At 37.1% G+C, this 19,812-nt stretch overlaps 1 protein-coding gene across 3 annotated transcripts in view; it reads left to right on the top strand.

Moving 5' to 3' along the window:
• The first annotated feature begins 2,299 nt into the window (after positions 1-2,299).
• The window catches only part of ATG10 (autophagy related 10), a 130,611-nt gene continuing 113,098 nt past the window's right edge, over positions 2,300-19,812 (top strand). For all 3 annotated transcript variants that reach the window (XR_015742277.1, XR_015742278.1, XM_026718696.2), the window contains exons 1-3: positions 2,300-2,637; positions 5,638-5,760; positions 17,084-17,194. Coding sequence is in view for 1 of the 3 variants with exons in the window: in XM_026718696.2 (XP_026574481.1) it covers positions 5,638-5,760; positions 17,084-17,194 (234 nt within the window). In the remaining 2 variants the exon portion in view is untranslated. The remainder of the gene's footprint in view (positions 2,638-5,637; positions 5,761-17,083; positions 17,195-19,812) is intronic.

Below are 19,812 nucleotides of genomic sequence, written 5' to 3'. Positions count from 1 at the left end.
ATTACAGCTCTTCCAACATACATAAGCAAAATTTGTCTTTCTAAAGGCAGGACTGAGGAAATTGAAACTCTACAATAAGTGAATTATGCCCTGTATTTCCACTCTACCCAGGAGGTAGGTAGGCATCTGGCTGCATGCGTATGCTTCCAATGCTTAGTGGCTTTCAAAACAGGAAAGATAGGCAGGAAAGCCCAGCAAGGCTTCTGCACTTGCTCCACTTTCTTCCCCTCCCTCCCCAGCTGAGCACCTCCCATAGAGGAAAAGAAGAAACTGTGCTATGTCTCACTTTGAAATTGTGCAAGGCTAAGGTGGGAGGAAGGGGGAGAAGAAAGGAATCTAGGGAAGAAAAAAGGTGTGATGCTCTCAAGATTAGATTAGAAAGGCGAGCAGACAGGTAGACATGGAAACTGGTCTCTCCCTTCGCCCAAGGCCTTCTCTTTTTCTCCTTCCAGGCAGCAACTACGTCAGAAAGTTGTTGGAGCCACTTGCAAAATTCCCATCTTGGCAATCTGCCTACATTAAAGGTAGCTCTGTGATTGCACTGATATGCCAATTTCCGTGTCTCCAGTCAGCCTAATGTCCTGTCTCTCCCCCAACCTTACTTTTTCTCCTCCTTTTCCCAACCTCCCCCAATAAATTCAATAATCTTAAAATGCAAAGGTGTGCATTTAAATGAAAACCCTATAAAGGATAGCAGTTCAGCCACATCTTCTGTGGAGACAATGTGACCAAGGTATGTGACAGATGGTTGCTAAAATTGGCATTTCTTCAAGACCCTTCTTCATGGAGCCTGGTAAGAACCTTCTCCAGGTGCTCATGTTTTTCAAGAGTGTCAACAAAAACAATGATATTGTTTAGGTACACTAACACCTCTATCAAATTCATGTCTCCTACCATCCACTCCATAAGTTGCTGAAAGGTTGCCGGGGCCCCTGATAATCCTTGAGGCATCCGATTTAATTCATAGAGCCCCAAGGGGCAGATGAAAGCAGTTTTCTCTTTTATCATCTTGGATCCATGGGAATCTGGTGGTAGCCATTTCTAGATCCAGCACAGTAAACCACCTTGTCCCAATAAGCAACGTAAGGGGTCTTTAATTTGGGGATAGTGTACTGATCTGGAATGGTCCTCCTATTGAAGGTATGGTAATCTATGCACATTCTATGCTGAAGGACCCATTCTTCTTCTGGACTTCTACTATGGGAGAGTTGTAGGGGCTCTGAGATTCTCTGTTGCTCTTCAATTCTGTTAGATGTTCTCTGAGGTTTTTAAATCACTTAAGGGAATCTGTCAAGACCTCCCTCGGAAAGGCTTATCTTCCTGATTCAAGCCCTTGCATATGTAACCCCTCACTAAGGGAGCTCTCATCACTCCTATTACTGAGACCCCTTTGTAGTTTCCTGACTGGGCTGGATTTCATGGTTGGTGCAGCTTTGTACAAGTATGCATGCAGCCCCACAGCTATAACAGATCCCTGGCCTCACCAGCTTCTCAGCTGAAGCGGAAGAGCCCATCCCTCCACCAATCAGCCCAGTGGGCCTCCATTCAAGGGCAAACCGCCCAAGACCATCATCTCTGTTAAGAGATGTTTTGGCTTCCATAGGGGTGAGCCAGGCATCATCGCAGCCCGTTTTCCTCATTCCCACACGTGGAGGCCATTCCAGTGGCAAATCGGCTGTGGCCTCTTTGGCTTCGTCCATCACTTCTGTTGCCCTTACAGTCTTTATGAGCTCATAATAACTCAGGAAATGCCCTGTGGTCAGCATCTTTAGCTGATTCCAGACTGGGTCTGAGAATAAAGCCTCCCATGAAAGCTGTTCTACCTTCACTTGCCTGGGTCATCTGGACTCTGCTCTCCTGTCATTCCAGCTGGTTTCTTGTGCAGTCTCCTGTCCAGCAGGTGGCTCACACGATGGGGTGGTGGTCAGTCCCCTCCCAGCAGGTGGATCATGCAGTAAGGTGGTGATCAGACAGCTGGTCTCTCTCTCTCTCTCTCTCTCTCCATCCTTCCTTCCCTCTTTCTCCTTGCTTATCTCTACTTCCACAGCTTCTGCTCCTTCATTGATTCCTCTGCTTATCTCCCTTTCTCCCAGTCTCTCTAGTTTTCCTTCCGCCTCCTCTTCCTTCCCTTTCTCCACCTTTCCCGCAGGCTTGCCCCACTGAAGCCTCCCTTTCTCCTATTGCCTTCTCTCCCTCCGTCCGTCGCTTTCCTTTTTCTTTCCCGCCAAAACCTCTCCCTTTTCAAACCCCTTCTCCCCGCCTCTTCCTCTTTTCTTCCGGGCGCGCCGCCTTCTGGGGCTCCGGCAGAGCTCCAGCTCTGCTCAGTAGCTGCCCTAAGTAGAACCACCCGTACCTTGGGTAGCCTTCGCCGGTAGCGCCGATCAGCTGGAGCCGAGCGCTGCAGATCCCGAGGCCTCAGCAGAGGCTCCGGCAGCGCCCCAACTCCAGCTGACTCCTCCCAAGGCCCGTGTGCTGCTGCCGCTGCCGCTGCCGCCGGCGACGGTGGAGGCCGGCGGAACTCCAGCTGAGCTTCATACCCAGCACCGATCAGCTGGAGCTGCGAGAGCAGACCCAGCTCCAGCTCATCCCTCAGCAACTTGTATATTTTGACCTCAACTCTTAAATTCCTAAAAGCTGGTGAGTACTAGGTATTAGGGAACCTGAACCCCAAAAAATCTGAAAGGCAGATTGAGCAAGATTGCTATGGAGATAGTAGAAATCAACATCTGGTATATCCTGTATACCTTTGGTGGGCGGGAATAGGCTCGCTACAATCTATAATACTGTACTAATTGCAGAAACCTAAATATTAACCTAATGCCCATAAACACCGTGGAATTACGACATTTTGCTTAAATAAGTTTCATGTACTTTAATTATTCAAGGGCAACGTGCCTTTTGGTTCCAGTAAAGGAAAGAGAGTCTTTTAATGCTGGTCTCATGTTTCTGGGCTTGTAATCCAGTGATGGTTTACCTATCCCCATTACTGTAAATGTGCAGCTGGAGATTAAAAACTTATTATAAACTTCATTTTTGTGTAAGTTTATTTTATTGATTGAATACTGCATTTATCATTTCCACTGCCTTTTTAATGTTTCTAATATTTTATGGTTGATCTGTATTTATATAAGAGGACTTGATAAGGACTTGATCTTAAAAGGCAATCCTAAATATTTTAATTAATTGAATCAATGTAATGGGAACAATTGAATATTCTGAAAATAAATTGGCTATGATAGTAAAGATGAAAAAGTCTGGATAATGCACATGGCAGTATCTGGAGAAGGTACTGCAAATAAAAGTAGGATTGTGGCAAGACAAAGCAAAGATAGTATCAACAATAATAGGTGCTTGGGTGCAGTTCCAAAACACCTGAAGCAGACTTCAACACTGGCATTAACAAAATCACCATTAGTTAATTTCAAAAGACAGCTTTACTTGGAAGAGCTCACCTCCTGTGACACCTTTAATAACATCAAACAATACCTCCCTATCCCAGGTCCTTAGGAAGGATTCAGTAGGTGGATAAAAATGCCAAATGCAGTCTAAACATTTGGCTGACTACAACTAACCATAATATTGATATAAGCATGGTCTGACATGAAGAAAAACCAAGAACCCTTGCTGAAGAAATTAGTGAGGGAAAAAAAAACTCTTGAAATCAGCAAAGGTGAAGGTTAAATATAGAAAAGAAATGAAAACCAATTTGTTAATTGGAAGAACAGGCCAATGTATGGTCAATACTTGAAGGCTGAGGAGGAAAAGCTGATATAAAACTCACATGAAGTTGGTTAGAATTAAGTATTAAATAAAGAAACTGAAGACTTTATTTTGGCAGCTCAACAACAAGCTTTGCCAATTAGTTGTGTGGTCAAAATTCAACATGTAACAAACAACAGCAAATGTTACCTTTGTAGTAAAAAGGATGAAATTATTGACTGATCAGTGGCTGTAGCAAAATTTTACAAACTGACTGCAAGCAGTGTTATTACTAAATTGCCAGAATTGCTATTGGAAACTTTGCCAGAGGTTTGGACTGGGAACCTCAAATTAAGCAAGTTTTAAATATGAGCCAGTTAAGATCTAATGGGACTTTAAGATCCAAACAGAGAGGTATTTTCTTCATGTTAATATGTCTGATATAACAATTGAAAAGAAATGAATCTTATTTATTGATGTTTCTATTCTGGATGATTCTAAGATTAAGAAAAACAGTTGGAAAAAATTACAAAATATTGGGACTTTGGACTGAAGTTGACACAAGAAAAAAAATCATTGTTACACCAGACTTGGCACCCGCGGGGCAATTCCTAAAAGATGTCCTTGATATTTGGAAATTCATCGAATCTGAACATCATAATGTGGAAAAAAAAAACCTCACCATGTTTGGAACTGTCGATATTCTTAGATGCTATTTAATAATTTTTAATTCCTTGGTTAGGTTTACAGTGGTCTTAGACTGTGATTCTAGATTTAGATTACCTGCATGTAATATATACTCCATTAGGCATTTAGCTATCTTTTGCCACAGTTTGCAGTCTGATGCAGGCAACAAAAAGACTGATTATAAACTATCATAAATAACCCAATGATGAATTGCAAGTTCAGCAGACTCTGCAGAGTGCAACCAGTTTTGAAAAGTTATAATAAAGTTATAGTTTTGTAACATAAACTACAAAATTTAATTGTTATTTTTGATGTGAATATTTTGTACTTTTTTAGCCTGATGCTAGTTGCCCAAGTTGTACCTAATTTTCTTGATTTATTAATTATATTATTATTAATAATTATATAAATAAATAAATGCTAGTTCAAAAGTTGTTCATCTGTAATTTTATTAAAATATAATTATTTTATGAACTAACTAATAAAATTCTTAATTTTTTCAAAGATTTCAGCACATGGAAATTGAATTGTTCATAGGTTTCCAGGTTTATAAGTTGATCTGTTGTAACTGTTGCATATGCTTATTTACTAAAACAATCTTCCTTTTAGTTGTCTGTGAAAAATATATCACCTGCACTCCAGCAAAGTTAACTACTGTTTTGTATCTGTTCATAGTAGTGAAAGACCTAGTAATAATTGATAAAGTCCAAACTCTGGAATATGGAATTCACAATAATCTGGGATAATGACAATATTTGTTAATAATTCTCCTTAAAAATAAGACAATTGGGATTTTTGCTATATCAAGCTCACTCAAATCGGCACTCTAGTCCTTAAGGTCCCTTGCCTATTCAATCTGTTTTCATTTTGGTAAAGCAAATGGTTAAGCTAGGTTGGAGTACTAGGAAAAATACACATTTTTATTGCAAAGTAAAGAACACTGAAATACATTTTTCTGATTAGTAAGAAAGTAGTACCTATGTTTAATTGGCGCAAAAGCTAAACATGGAAAAGTTCCTTCTTTTTAAATAGTTTTCCAGACTCATGTACAGAAATGTATTACTTCAAAAGTGTTTCCTAACTTGGTACCCTTCAGATGCCCTTCTGTAGCAAAGTGATTAGGCACGAGTCCAATCCCTACGGTATGTTGTTGAATTTTCTATTTTTCTCTCTTTCCTTTCCTTTGGGAGATAGGTAATATGTTCAGAGTTCCCAGTTTCTGCCAATGCTAACACTTTTATTTCTTGACAGATGTCACTTAACTTGGTTGATGCAGATTTCTTTTTGGAAGAGAATAAATTCAAGCAATATTGTACAGAATTTCTCCAATATTCACAAAGAATTGGGGATGATTGGCAATGGAGAAGCATAAAGGTAATGTCAAACTTCAAGTCTTAAGCTATCTATAATAAAGTCTTCCTAAGAATAGTTGTTACTATGTTATGATTTATTGTACTTTGATATTTATACTAAGATAAAAGATCCAAATTTATGTAATTTGATTTCTGAAAGCTAATAAGATGTCTGTCTAATTTTAGTTCTTACTTGTGGTTCTTTTTTAAGTTTTGTGATTCTTTTTGTATTTTCCTTAAAACTTTAATGTATTTAATTTCAATATTAATTTGAAATCAAAAGTATAAATACAAATGACAGGGCTAGGATACTTTCAATAAAATATAAAACAACAAAACAAAATAGACATTGACAATTAGGTATTCTTTATAAATATTTTAAACTTGCTTTTGAAAAGCTGAAAATTATAAAAATAACCAGTACAATTTTCTCTTAGGTTACATTTTTTACAATGGCATTTATTGTTAAAGCAATTAACTGGATTAACTGGATTAATTTTATCCCTTAGATTCTCTTCCAGTTAACAAAAGCTTCCTTTCCTTTTTACCTAGAGAAGTAATTTTTTTCTTTAAAACAAACAAAATTCTACAATTAAATTATAGGACACCTAAAAATCTCAATAAAAGCAAAAAAAAAAGAATTTAAAACTATTTAAATATATACGTAGAAATTGCTTGCTTGAAGAAGAATATTTTTTGTTTACAAATCACTAAGGACAGGGCTTTTTCTTTTTAAGAGAGATGGATTTCTTTGAACACTGTAAGTTTTTCTTTTGTGAAATGTTTGATGATGTTTACTTATAACTACGGAAGCCTTGTTGACAACCATTTTGGGAATGGATATAGACATATTGCTTGCATATAGAACAAATGACCCAAAGATTGGAAAGCACTGCTTTAATTGTTGCTTTAATCCTGTCTGTTTTACTATGATTCTTCTATCAGTGCTCTACTCTGCTGATACTGAAATTTCTTTATCATAAATGTAATACAAATATGATAAGTACATGTTTTGCATTGAGAAGCTCCTAGATTTAATTTGTAGCATTTGAAGATAGAATAGGGAAAAATGCTTTTCTGAATTCATGGAGAGTTGCAGCCAGGCAGTGAACTACATTAGATGCACCAGTGGTCTGATTTTACAGAGGATACTCATGTTTGTTTTTGTAGTTGTATTTCAGTTCCAGGACTTTGAGCATAAGTACTGTTGGAAGAGGGATGGGACATTTAGATACATATGGACACCTATAGTGTTCTCTATAAATGCAGTGATAGATAATTTTTTTGTAATACTGTATATGCAATGGCTTTAACAAACTATAGAGACATTTCTGTAATCATTTTTGTAAAGTTTTTTTTTTAAGTTTGTGCTTCCTCATTAATTCATACAAGATGGTTTATCACAACTTTGGTATTCTTGCTATTATCAGTGCTTTCACTTTTTGACTTTCCTTTTAGTCTCCAGAGAAAAAGATAAAGGTGGAAAAACAACTCCCCCCCCCCGAGTTCTTTGGAATTCAATTTTTTTTGTCAAGCTGTCCTTCTTGCTTTATCTAAATGCTGTATTTTTTCCACCAGCCACCCCTTTCCACAGATATTTTGTTCAGATTGTACTTGCTTTTCAGCTACAGATTCCTCTTCCACATATGTCTGGATTCCCACAATGTGTCAAGTCCACCTAGCATACATTCAGTACGGAAGAGTCCAGCAATCCTCAACGTTGAGAATTCTACCATTGCCTAATCCTTCTGCCTGTTATCTATATATTTTTAAACATGTGGTGTGTCTGTTCTCAGGTATTTTAATTGGATATGAAGCTTCTAGATGTCTAATATAACAGTTGAGTTGGCACTGACAAGGAAAAAAAAATTACACCTAGACCATTTTATATTATGCCATGTCCATCAGGGCATCTTCTCCTACCACAAATGTACACTGCATAAAAAAATAAAGGGTACACTTAAACAACACAATGTAACTCCAAGTCAATCATACTTCTGTGAAACCAAACTGTCCACTTAGGTAGCAACACTGATTGACAATCAATTTCACATGCTATTGTGCAAATGGAATAGGCAACAGGTGGAAAGCATAGGCAGTTAGCAAGACAGGAGTGGTTCTGCAGGTAGTGACCACAGACCACTTCTCAGTTCCTATGCTTCCTGGCTGATGGTTTGGTCACTTTTGAATGCTGGTGGTGCTTTCACTCTAGTGGTAGCATGAGACGGAGTCTACAACCCACACAAGTGGCTCAGGTAGTGCAGCGCATCCAGGATGGCACATCAGTACGAGCTGTGGCAAGGAGGTTTGCTGTGTCTGTCAGCGTAGTGTCCAGAGCATGGAGGCGCTACCAGGAGAGAGGCCAGTACATCAGGAGACGTGGAGGAGGCCATAGGAGGGCAACAACCCAGCATCAGGACCGCTACCTCCACCTTTGTGCAAGGAGGGACAGGAGGAGCACTGCCAGAGCCCTGCAAAATGACCTCCAGCAGACCACAAATGTGCATGTGGCTGCTCAAACAGTCAGAAACAGACTCCATGAGGGTGGTATGAGGGCCCAACATCCACAGGTGGGGGTTGTGCTTACAGCCCAACACCGTGCAGGACGTTTGGCATTTGCCAGAGAACACCAAGATTGGCAAATTCGCCACTGGCACACTGTGCTCTTCACAGATGAAAGCAGGTTCACACTGAGCACGTGACAGGGTCTGTAGATGCCGTGGAGAACGTTCTGCTGCCTGCAACATCCTCCAGCATGACCGGTTTGGCAGTGGGTCAGTAATGGTATGGGGTGGCATTTCTTTAGGGGGCCACACAGCCCTCCATGTGCTCGCCAGAAGTAGCCTGACTGCCATTAGGTACCAAGATGAGATCCTCAGACCCCTTGTGAGACCATATGCTGGTGTGGTTGGCCCTGGGTTCCTCCTAATGCATGACAATGCTAGACTTCATGTGGCTGGAGTGTGTCAGCAGTTCCTGCAAGACGAAGGCATTGATGCTATGGACTGGCCCGCCCGTTCCCCAGACCTGAATCCAATTGACCACATCTGGGACATCATGTCTCGCTCCATCCACCAACGCCACATTGCACCACAGACTGTCCAGGAGTTGGGGGATGCTTTAGTGCAGGTGTGGGAGGAGATCCCTTAGAAGACCATCCGCCACCTCATCAGGAGCATGCCCAGGCATTCTAGGGAGGTCATACAGGCACGTGGAGGCCACATACACTACTGAGCCTCATTTTGACTTGTTTTAAGGACATTACATCAAAGTTGGATCAGCCTGTAGTGTTTTTTTCCACTTTAATTTTGAGTGTAACTCCAAATCCAGACCTCCATCGGTTGTAAATTTGATTTCCATTGATAATTTTTGTGTGATTTTGTTGTCAGCACATTCAACTATGTAATAAACAAAGTATTTAATAAGAATATTTCATTCATTCAGATCTAGGATGTCTTATTTTTGTGTTCCCTTTATTTTTTTGAGCAGTGTATTTATGTTCCCACTAAAACCTAATGAGCCAAATTCAGAATGTACTTTTGCTGGAACGAACTATGACTGTACATGCCATAAAGATTATAGTTGCAAACCAAATCTAAGTAGAACAAAGGCTTATTGGGTAGGAAAAACAAACTACATATTCAGTATCTTGCTATAAAGTCCCCCACTAAACATTGCATTCAATCTCACAAATTGGCAATTCTTGGATTTATATATTTAAAGTTAGAAGCAAAATTACAGTGTATGAAATAAATCTTACTTGAACTTTGCACTAAGCATACATACATGTGAATTCACTTTAATATACACTGCTCAAAAAAATAAACACAAAAATAAGACATCCTAGATCTGAATGAATGAAATATTCTTATTAAATACTTTGATTTCACAGAAGTGTGATTGACTTGGAGTTACATTGTGTTGTTTAAGTGTTCCCTTTATTTTTTTTGAGCAGTGTATAAGATGCCAGTAAAAGCAACTAAGGAAAGGTAATTTTCTTGAAAAGAATCGGTTTTGTGTTCAAATGTATACTGACGAAAGTACATATATTTATTTTAGTTGAAATTTTAGTGAAAGAAATGCTAAAATAGCCTATTGTACTGTGATAGATAGATAGACAGACAGACAGACATAGGTAATGTGGCTTAGAGGAGAGAATATGCTGAAAAGAGATATATATTGATTTAAAATTAAAGCAAATGAAATAAACTCTTGTCAGAAATGATATATTATCCAAAGAGTTAAATTTATAGTTACATTTGCAGACTTATCAAGTAATTTTATGGTACATTAATAGGATTTGAACAGAGATTGTTTTGAATAGAATCCTTTTATATCAGCTGTTGCACATATGCTTTTTGTGTGTGTTTCTCTAAAATAAAACTTAATGAAACAGCTAATAAAAACTCAATTTGTTTGTGCTTTCTTTGAGAAATGAGCTGTTAATATGCAGCTACTGTTTATTACCAACCATGCATTTTAGTTGTCTTTCAGTAGATATTCTTACCAGGAATCCATGCTGTGTTACACATTTTCATCCCATAATGTCTTTTTTAAAAATACCCATGTCACGAACATGTTTAATTTTCTTAAATGAGTTAACATGTAAGAAATTTATAACTAGGTTTGGTTAATAGTACCTGGAGCAGTTGTTTTTTGCAGGGTTTCTGCAGGATATTTTTTTCATTTTATGGTATAGTGGTAGATGATAAATCACATTTTTTGAAGGTTTTGTGCAAGCATAAACCAGGCATAGAAGTGGTTTCATGGATCTATACCTCATATTGCATATTGATAGCCCAGTTGAATTGGTATAATGCAGGAATTATTGGATCTCAATACCCAGAATCTCCTATTGGTATGGACAGTGATGAAGAATGCTGGAATTTATAATTTACTAACATCTGGGGATTATTCATCCTTGAATGCTCACTAATGAGAACATTACTGAACAGTCTTTGGAATTGATGATTGCATATGTATTTTGTGAAATGTATCAGGAACATATTGGGAGGTATAGAGGAAAGTGATTAAAATAGCAAGTAAATGCATCTAGAGTAGACATTATTGAGTCTCATAAATCTTTAAAAATATTTCTCCTCTGTTACAGGAGAAGTTTTTCCATTTTAGTCAGTGTTAAAATCCATTCTTTTAATATCAAAATTAATAGCAACACAAAACTTGAGTGAAAAACAACAGTGTGTATCTTCTGATACCGAGCAGAAATGGACAATCCAGAATATCCCCAGATTATTGTGCTGAACTAAATGCTATAATCTTCTGTTGCTTAATTCTCAGTAATATGTTTTCAGCCGTGGTATGTTTTCACTCCCTAAAATGGAATCTGGACATATTTCTTGTGGTCCTTGGAGGAACAAATTCAGCCTCCATTTATTTCCTTCCATCTTTCTCAGCGTGAGAGCCTTTTTCAGAGACCTGATTGGTTGTTTGAAGTAGAATATTTTGATAGGTAGATAGGTATAGACACATCACATCATTTGAATATTTTTTTCAAGGTCTTCATGGATGCTCTATCAAGTGCTAGTTTTTTTTGGCTGCTTGTTTCTTAACAGTTGATAGCTGATCCGAAAAGGCAGAAGCTATCCGCCATTTTGATACCTTCATTGTCAAATCTAGGTCTGGTTGTTGCAATTGTTATCATTAGGTTGGTTATCTTTATATTTAATTTTAGTGCTATTTATTCACTGTGCTCTTTGACTTTTAGTACCAAGGCTTGTGGATCCTTTATTGTTTTTTGACTGTCGGCAGTATCATCAGCATAGTGCAGGTTATTTATATTTTTTCCTTCAATTTTACAACCTTCTGATCTTCTTCCAGTCCAGTTTTCCTTAATATATACTCAGCTTACAGATTGAATAAATAAGGGAAGAGTATACAGCCTTGGTTTCCCCTGCGCCAAACCTGGAACGAGTCTCTTTTTCTGTGATTTCCCAACCCGTCTATACATTTCCCAAGAAGACAATGGGAAGTCTGGAATTTCCATTTTTCTTAGCATTTTCCATAGCTTGATGTGATCAGCACAATTGAAGGCTTTTCAATGAAGCACATACTTACTTCTTTTTGCTATTCTTTAGCTCTCTCAAATATCCAGCATCAGCTATGATATCTCATGTTCCCTGGGTTTTCTAAAGCTAATCTGAACATCTGGCATTTCCTTTCCCATGTAGGGCAACAATCTGTGTTGGATGATCCTTATTTTGCTAGCATGTGAAATCAAAGGTATTAAGGATGCTAACTTCCTACCAAGCCTTCTTGGTAGGTCTTGAAGTTTACCAAATTTCATCTTTTGTTACTTGTAAGTAGATATTATCTTCCAAGGTATATTGAATACTTAGACATCTCTACTGTATAGTGTTTCAGTATACTCCTTTTATTTTCCTTTGTTCTCCACTGAATTGGCTACTATCTGTCCATTGGCATCTTTTAGCATTTGAACATTCTTCTGATTTAAGAGATCTTTTGAAAGACTTTCCTTGCTTTCCGTGTCTGTTTCCATCTTCAGTGTCTTTACAGATGTTGTTATAATACTGCTTTTTGTCTCTTCTAACAGCTCTCTGAAACTCCTTGTTAATTTCCCTTCTGATATGTTTCTCTTATTTTGACTTTGGCTTTCTTCTTTACTTTGCCATTTCCACTGTTTGTTCTGACGTCCAGTTTGCTTTTCTCACTTTCTTCATTTTTGGCAGTCTTTTTTTCATGTTATTCCTTAATAATTTTAAGTTCATTACATAATTCCTCCGGTTGTCTATTACTGAGAAACAGAAGTTCAAGTAAATCCTTGATATGCTCCTTGAAAATAGTGGCTACATAAATAATTTTCAACTTATGACCACAGTTGAGACTAGAATTTCAATTGCTGCAATGAAGTTATAAAATGAGAAACCATGCGATTACATTACCAGTTGTTAGCCAAATACCAAGCCGAGTCTAAACCATTTTGGTTTGGGGCCCTTCTAGATCCAAGCTTCAGTAAGGAAAGGGCTGCCTCCGGCTCCTCCTATCTACCTATCTCCCCTCCTCTCTGCTCTTTTGCCTATCCTGGATCCTGCTCTACAGCCAACAGTCCCAGAACCAAGCAGATCTGGGGCTGCTTGCCATGCTCTGCAAGTCATAGGCACCCGAGCTGAATCCCAGTTACCCTCACTATCCAGCCCTCTGCTGCCTCAGCTGACCTTCCTTCTCTTCTTGTTTCAGCTGCTGACGAGGCATGCCTGGCCTGGTTGTTAATCATACGGGTCTGACATTGTACAGTGAAAAAAAAAAAAGCTCCTCTAATTCTAGCATCTTGCAGAAGTTTTAATTTTATTCTGGCTTTCTTATTCTCCCTTATTCTGGTATAAGGGAACTAAATCGCAGGGCTATTTTAGAAGGCATTATATAAGGGAGTCTATGGTTGAATTGGGAGAAAATTAAGAGAAAATGTTATTTGAAAATCCCAGTCTGGTTATCAACTATTGAAGCTTTTTCTTATCCTATAATATATGAGAAGGAACAAACAGTTAGATATGGGGAAATATTGGATGAAAAGAGTGAACTTAAAACAATGCAAAAACTAGAAGAACAAGGCATAAAGATGAATTGGTTTTCATATGCGCAAATACATTCAAGGTATCTTATAGATTCTAAAGCGGAGGGATTTTATGATAAATTGACTGATTTAGACAGGATCTTGACAGGTACTGATGAAAAAGTGATTAAAAAATTATACACTTATTTGTTGGAAATTTTATTAGAGGAGGGACAAGTTAAAGAAACGATGATTGTTTGGGGGAAGAATTTTGAATATGGGATTGATTTGGAGAAATGGGAAAAATTGTGGTCTCAAAATTATAAAATGACAATGTCAACAGCTTATAAAGAAAAGTTGTATAAGATGTTTTACAGGTGGCATTTTCCCCCGACAAGAATTGCAAGAATGTTTAAGAACAAATCTGAAAAGTGCTGGAAATGTCATCAGATACCTGGCTCATACTACCATATGTGGTGGACTTGTGAGGACGCTAGAAAATATTGGACTAAAATTCGCATATGGTTGGAAAAAATGACAAAGATACATATAGACTTGAAACCAGAGATTTTTTTATTGGGAATCTTACCTGATATATATAATAAAAATTTGAAGTATTTGATTGTAAATATATTAACAGCGGCTAGGATTGTATTTGCTAAGAACTGGAAGAGTGAGAAAACTCCATCAGAGGAAGAAATTATTAAGAAAATATTGGATTGTGCTGAAATGAGTAAATTGACATTTGAAATCAGAGAACAAGAAGATAAACAATTTTATGAAGTTTGGGATCTTTTTTATCAATGGTTAGATAATAAAACATAATAATAGAATATTCAGATTTAGCATAAAAAAATTTTTTTCTTGATATTATCTTTATAAAACATTATCAAGATAGATTTGGTATGATCTTATGATTTATTGCAAAATAAATTAAGTAAACTATAGTTATCTCGTTAAAATATGAATTAACAAAATTATAGATAAATGATTTTTTTTAGTGATGATATTAGGTTATACAATTATTGATTGATAATATGAGCTATTATGTAATATAATTATATTAGTGACTAGGAAATGGATGCACAAAAAAAAGTGGTAAACCAATCGATGCACTGTATGTAAATTCATGAAGAAGGAGGATATTTTTATGTTTTTTATGGTATGTTTATGTTGTCTTGTTGTTAAAAGAAAAAAAAAATTATAAAAAAAAAGAAAAAAAAAGGAGATGGAGCTTAAAGGGGCCTCAGCATTCCATTCGGGTAGTTTTGCCCTGAGAAAAAGGGGGGGAAAGGGGGGAAATATCCCTTCCTTGAGCTGGAATGTGCCAGTGTTCTTGGGGATTACTTGTGTAATATGACATACTCAGGTTTTATGCTGTGAATTTATTTGATTTATAAAATGTTAATCCGTTTTTCAGTAGTAAATAACTAATTCCAATGTGAGGATAATTAAAAGCCATTTACAATAACTTTTAAGCAGTTGAAACTTCTAAAAATAAAATATTTAAAACCAGCTTAAAAACAAGCTACATGACAATAATGAATAAGACCAGAAGGCACAATAGCGTGAAGATAAACTATATCCAGGTGAACATTATGATTCTGAGTAGTTCTGGGGAAATTCCACTAGTAGGGCACTTGAATCAAAAATGCCCTTTCTGGGGTCACAACACACAGTAGCAAATTGCTGGAAAATATGGCATTCCCAGTAGGTCTTGATAGACAGTTACATAAGGACACACACACACACACACACACACACCTATAGGTATCCAGGTTCATATCATATAAAGCTACTGTGAATTTGGCTTGATAGCAAATTGTGAATAAGCACTAACACTAACACATAAACATTCACACTTTTAAAATAGATAAAGAATATGTTAGTGGTGGTCCCCTTCAATGAACATGTAAAAGTTAACCCACATTCGGGATAAAATAGATTGTTATGGAATCTTCAGCTTAACTGGCTTGGAATTATCCAGTTTTGTTCCTGAATATGACCCCATAGATAGAAGTGGGGCAGTACAGTGTCTCTAACTTTCAGTATACAGATTCAGGATATTATTGTCAACAGTATCAAAACCTGCCAGCGAATCATAGAGAATAAAAAAGCTATAATCTCTTTACTTTTTTGTAAAGATCAACCATCAGTGACTGACCAAACCAAGGGCGATTTGGTTTTATAACAGGTTTGATCCGGAAACTGGGCAGGTCACCTAAACTGAGATGTATCTAAATAAATACTAGCTGATAAGAGTATTTGAAGCTGCTAAGCACCATATTGAGATATTTATGATGCTTAAAGTCCAAAAACAACCTTCACATTTTGAAAATTAAGTTAGCAGTTTTAGTTAAATTTTTCATTCTTACAGAGCTCTTTAGTACATTTCTGAGTCTATGTACTTGAATGTTTAATTTTAGAAAGTGCTATTTCACATTCTCCTGTTTTACAGATGGTAAATTTTTTGTCCCATTTTTAGTGGCATATGGGAAGAATCCTTCATGCTTCTTGTCAAGTGCTTTTATGAATGTCTGTTGAATGCTTGTGCCTTTTTTGTCAAAATTTACAGGTTTGCCATCTGCACTTAACTGAAAAATAGGTCAGCATGTATGATTTAATAACAGTACTACCTTGTTTTGTTTTGACTGTTTTGAAATTCTTGTTCAATATGGCATTAACTAGAGATTTTTATTTATTTACCCCTGTATCTTATTTTTTCTGTGCCACATATGATATTACATTTTGTAAGGCAAAATCATATCATATAATACACTTTGTGTAAAAGGAACAAATCCTCTTTTAATAATGCTTTAAATTGTAAAGTTTTACAAATAATCATTTGTAAATGATTTACAAATCATTTACAAATGATTATTTGTAAAACTGGAGGATCATATTCAAAATATGTTCTTAGAAACTTCCAATTCTTTTTCAAAATGTTCCATCTAAAAATTGTTTCTAGTTAGCTAACTAATAATTGTTTTAAAAAGTGAATTTTAGTATTTTTATTCTATTGAAAGATCAGATTCTACTGCATATTATGAAAATATCTGTATGCAGTACACTGAATTTTTCTTAGATTCAGTCCTCATGTACTATCTACTCATTTCTGTTGTAATACCACTAAATTTAGAATGGTTGGTTGTATTTGATGAACTGTTTTTAAAATGACAATGAATTAATATTTGATAGTAATACAATATTACTAAGATAGCTTAGAAAAAAAAAGTGAAATGATTCCTCCAATAAGAAAATTGAGAATAAAAAGATCAGCTTTAAGATTATCAATTAATTGAAGCAGTACCAAGAAAAAAAGGTAAAGCAAGGATTAGAAGAATAATGGATTGGGTTTTTTTAGTATTATTAAAGTAAGTGGATAGAATCAATAGAACAGAGGCAGCAATCCTATGCATACATGAGACTGGATGTCATTAAATTAAAGGGGCCTTAGATCTGAATAAACTTGAATAGAAAATGTGAGTAGGAGTAGGTCTAGTAATTCTGAATTTTTATATAGTGTTTAAGAATATTGAGCTTGACAAAACACCCTGGAAAAAGCCAATGACAAACCATTTATGAATTGTTGCCAAGAAAATAACATATATGTATCCGTGTAATATCTGGGAGACAAGCTCAATTTCACAGAACTTTGATTACTCAAGGACTTAAGTATTTAATTATGGGATGCTTATGTATCAGTTTGCTTATTACATAATTTATTTAAAATACTTTAAAATGATTTTAAGTTGTAGAATTCTTTCTTTAAAACAAAAAAATTCAAATGTTGCTTTTCTTTAAACTCTAAACATAGGACTCTACTGATGGCTACATGATTAAAACACATTTTCTGCTGAAAAATGGAAGTATCTCTTCAGGCAGAGTGGACATAGTAAACGATGAACCAACATTTCTGTGTGTTGAGGTATGGAACATTTCTGCTTTTGATCAAACCAAGATATTTTAATACTATAATTTAAATAAATAAATTTAGAAATATGAAAATCTATCAAATCGGTTACCAAGTAGATTATAAACTTAATTGGAATAATTACACAATAGTTTAGGCTGTTGTTCATGTATAATGTCAAGATTGCTTATTAATCATGTTTTGATTGTAAGATCAAATGTTTCATTATATATCAAACGTATGGAATGGAATAGAATAGAATTGTTTATTGGCAAAGTATGATTGGACACACAAGGAAGTGCATAAGTTCTCAGGGTACATACAAGAATCAAATGATAAATCTTGATCATAATCATAAAATATATAATCATAAATCATAAGATACAGCACTCAGATAGTCACAAGATATTAAGTAATCAATCAATCAAAATCATAATAGGATTTATCATAATAATAAAAGCAATCAGCATAAATCATAAGATATAAATAACAAAGATATAGTCATAAGAAGCTAAGGAAATAGGTAATAGGAAAGATGAAAATATGAGAAGAGTAATGGGTAATACATCCCTACTAGGTAGTAGTAGGACATCCTAGGGCATAGAGAGCGTTGTGGGAATTAATTGTTTAGCAGAGTATTAGCATGGGGAAAACCTGTCTTTGGGTCTGATTGTTTTGGCATGCAATGCCCTATAGCAGGGGTGTCAAACTGGATTTCTTTGAGGGCTGGATCAGCATTGTAGTTCTCTTCTGTGGGCTGGCAGGGTGGTTGGGGACTGGGAGGGTAATGGGACGGATGCCTCCTGCATCCAAAATGGGGCCCCACTCCTCATTTTTTACCTCCACTGCCTCCTGCAGCAGTCTCCCAGTCGAAAACAGGCCTCCTGGAGACCTCGCAGGGATTCTGCGCAGCCCATTTTTGGCCAGCAGAAGCACCGTGGGCTGGTCCTTTGATATTTCTAGACCATAACTGCAGGCCAGTTTTAAGCACCCCCACAGACTGGTTCTGGCCCATGGACCTTGAGTTTGACACCCTTGCCCTATAATATTGTCTTGAGGGAAGAAGTTAAAACAGTTTATGTCCAGGATGTGAGGGGGTCTATAGATATTTTCACCTCTTTCTGTCTCTTACACTGTACAGGTCCTCTGTGGAAGACAGGATAGTGGCAATTATTTTTTCTGCAGTTCTAACTATCTGCTGAAGTCTGTGTCTATCTTGTTTGGTTGCTGTGCCAAAGCAGACACTTATAAGGTGCAAATGATAGACTCAATAATTCCTTTGGAGAACTGTATCAGTCTTGGGCAGTCTGAGCTTTCTGAGTCGGCACAGAAAGAATATTCTTTGTTGTGCTTTTTTGATATTACATGTCCTTTTTTAAGTCCCGAGATATTATAGAACCTAGAAACTTGAAGGTTTCTACTGCTGATACTGTGCTGTCTATTATTATAAAAGGTGGTAGACTAGGATGGCTTCTCCTAAAATCTAGTCATCTCTATTGTTTTGAGTGTATTCATTTCAAGATTGTGTGGCTGCACCACAGGGCCACTTGTTCAACTTCCCTTCTATATTCATAGTGGTCTCGAATGAGACCAATCACTGTTGTATCATATGCAAACTTCAGTACTTTAACAAAGGGATTCTTTGAGATGTCGTTGTTGGTGTGTGTGTGTGTATGTGTGTGTATGTATGTATGTATGTATATGTATATGTATGTGTGTGTGTGTGTGTATATATATATATATATATATATATGTGGATCTTTGGTTGTTCGGGTTTTCTCCCGCGTAAGATTCAAAGTGTCTAGGCAACGTTTCGATGAAGTCTCATTCATCATCATCAGGCCTCTGTCTTTGGCTCTTGCTTTTCAGAGTTATATATATGTTTTCTGAGGTTCTCGCGGGTATTTGTATGTGGATCTTTGGTTGTTCGGGTTTTCTCCCGCGTAAGATTCGAAGTATCTAGGCAACGTTTCGATGAAGTCTCATTCATCATCTTCAGGCTTCTGTCTCCGGCTCTGTGCTTCTCAGAGTAATGGAGATTGCAGCTGCTTCCTCCTTTTAACTGCCAGTGGGGGTGGGACTTGATTGGGTGGGGGCTTGGCTGTGTTCTGATTGGGTGGGGGTGTGTTCTCATTGGTAGGGGGTTTGGCTGTGTTCTGATTGGTTGGGGGGTTAGCCGTGTTCTGATTGGTTGGAGGCGTGTTCTGTTCAGGTGGGGGCTTGGTTGTGCTCAGGTTAGTCTTAGTTGCTGGGGGATTTGAGCTTGTGAGCTGTGATCTTGCTGTTTGGCTTCGAGTTCATGGTCGTGCTGCATCTTCATAGTGGGAGTCGGTTTGCTTCATGTATGGCTCGGAGGGGTTTGAAGTGGGTAGTGATGCAGCTGCAGTTCAGCTTCTGGTCCATGGTCGTGTCTCATCTTCTGAGTGGGTGTGAGTCTGTTTTCTACATGGAAGTGTGGTGGTGGCAAATTGCAAGGCGTCTAATAGTGGATCCACACTGGTTTTCAGGTAGGCCAGCACTAGCCTTTCAAAGGTTTTCATAATTACAGATGTCATAGCAACTGATCTGTAGTCGTTCAGCTCCTTGATGGAGGGTTTCTTAGTCACTGGGATGATAGTAGAGTGTTTGAAGCA

The sequence above is a fragment of the Pseudonaja textilis genome, chromosome 2 (assembly GCF_049901715.1).
Source record: "Pseudonaja textilis isolate UNSWEBS1 chromosome 2, rPseTex1.2, whole genome shotgun sequence".
NCBI lineage: Eukaryota > Metazoa > Chordata > Lepidosauria > Squamata > Elapidae > Pseudonaja > Pseudonaja textilis.
This window is presented reverse-complemented; position numbering and strand designations above follow the sequence as displayed.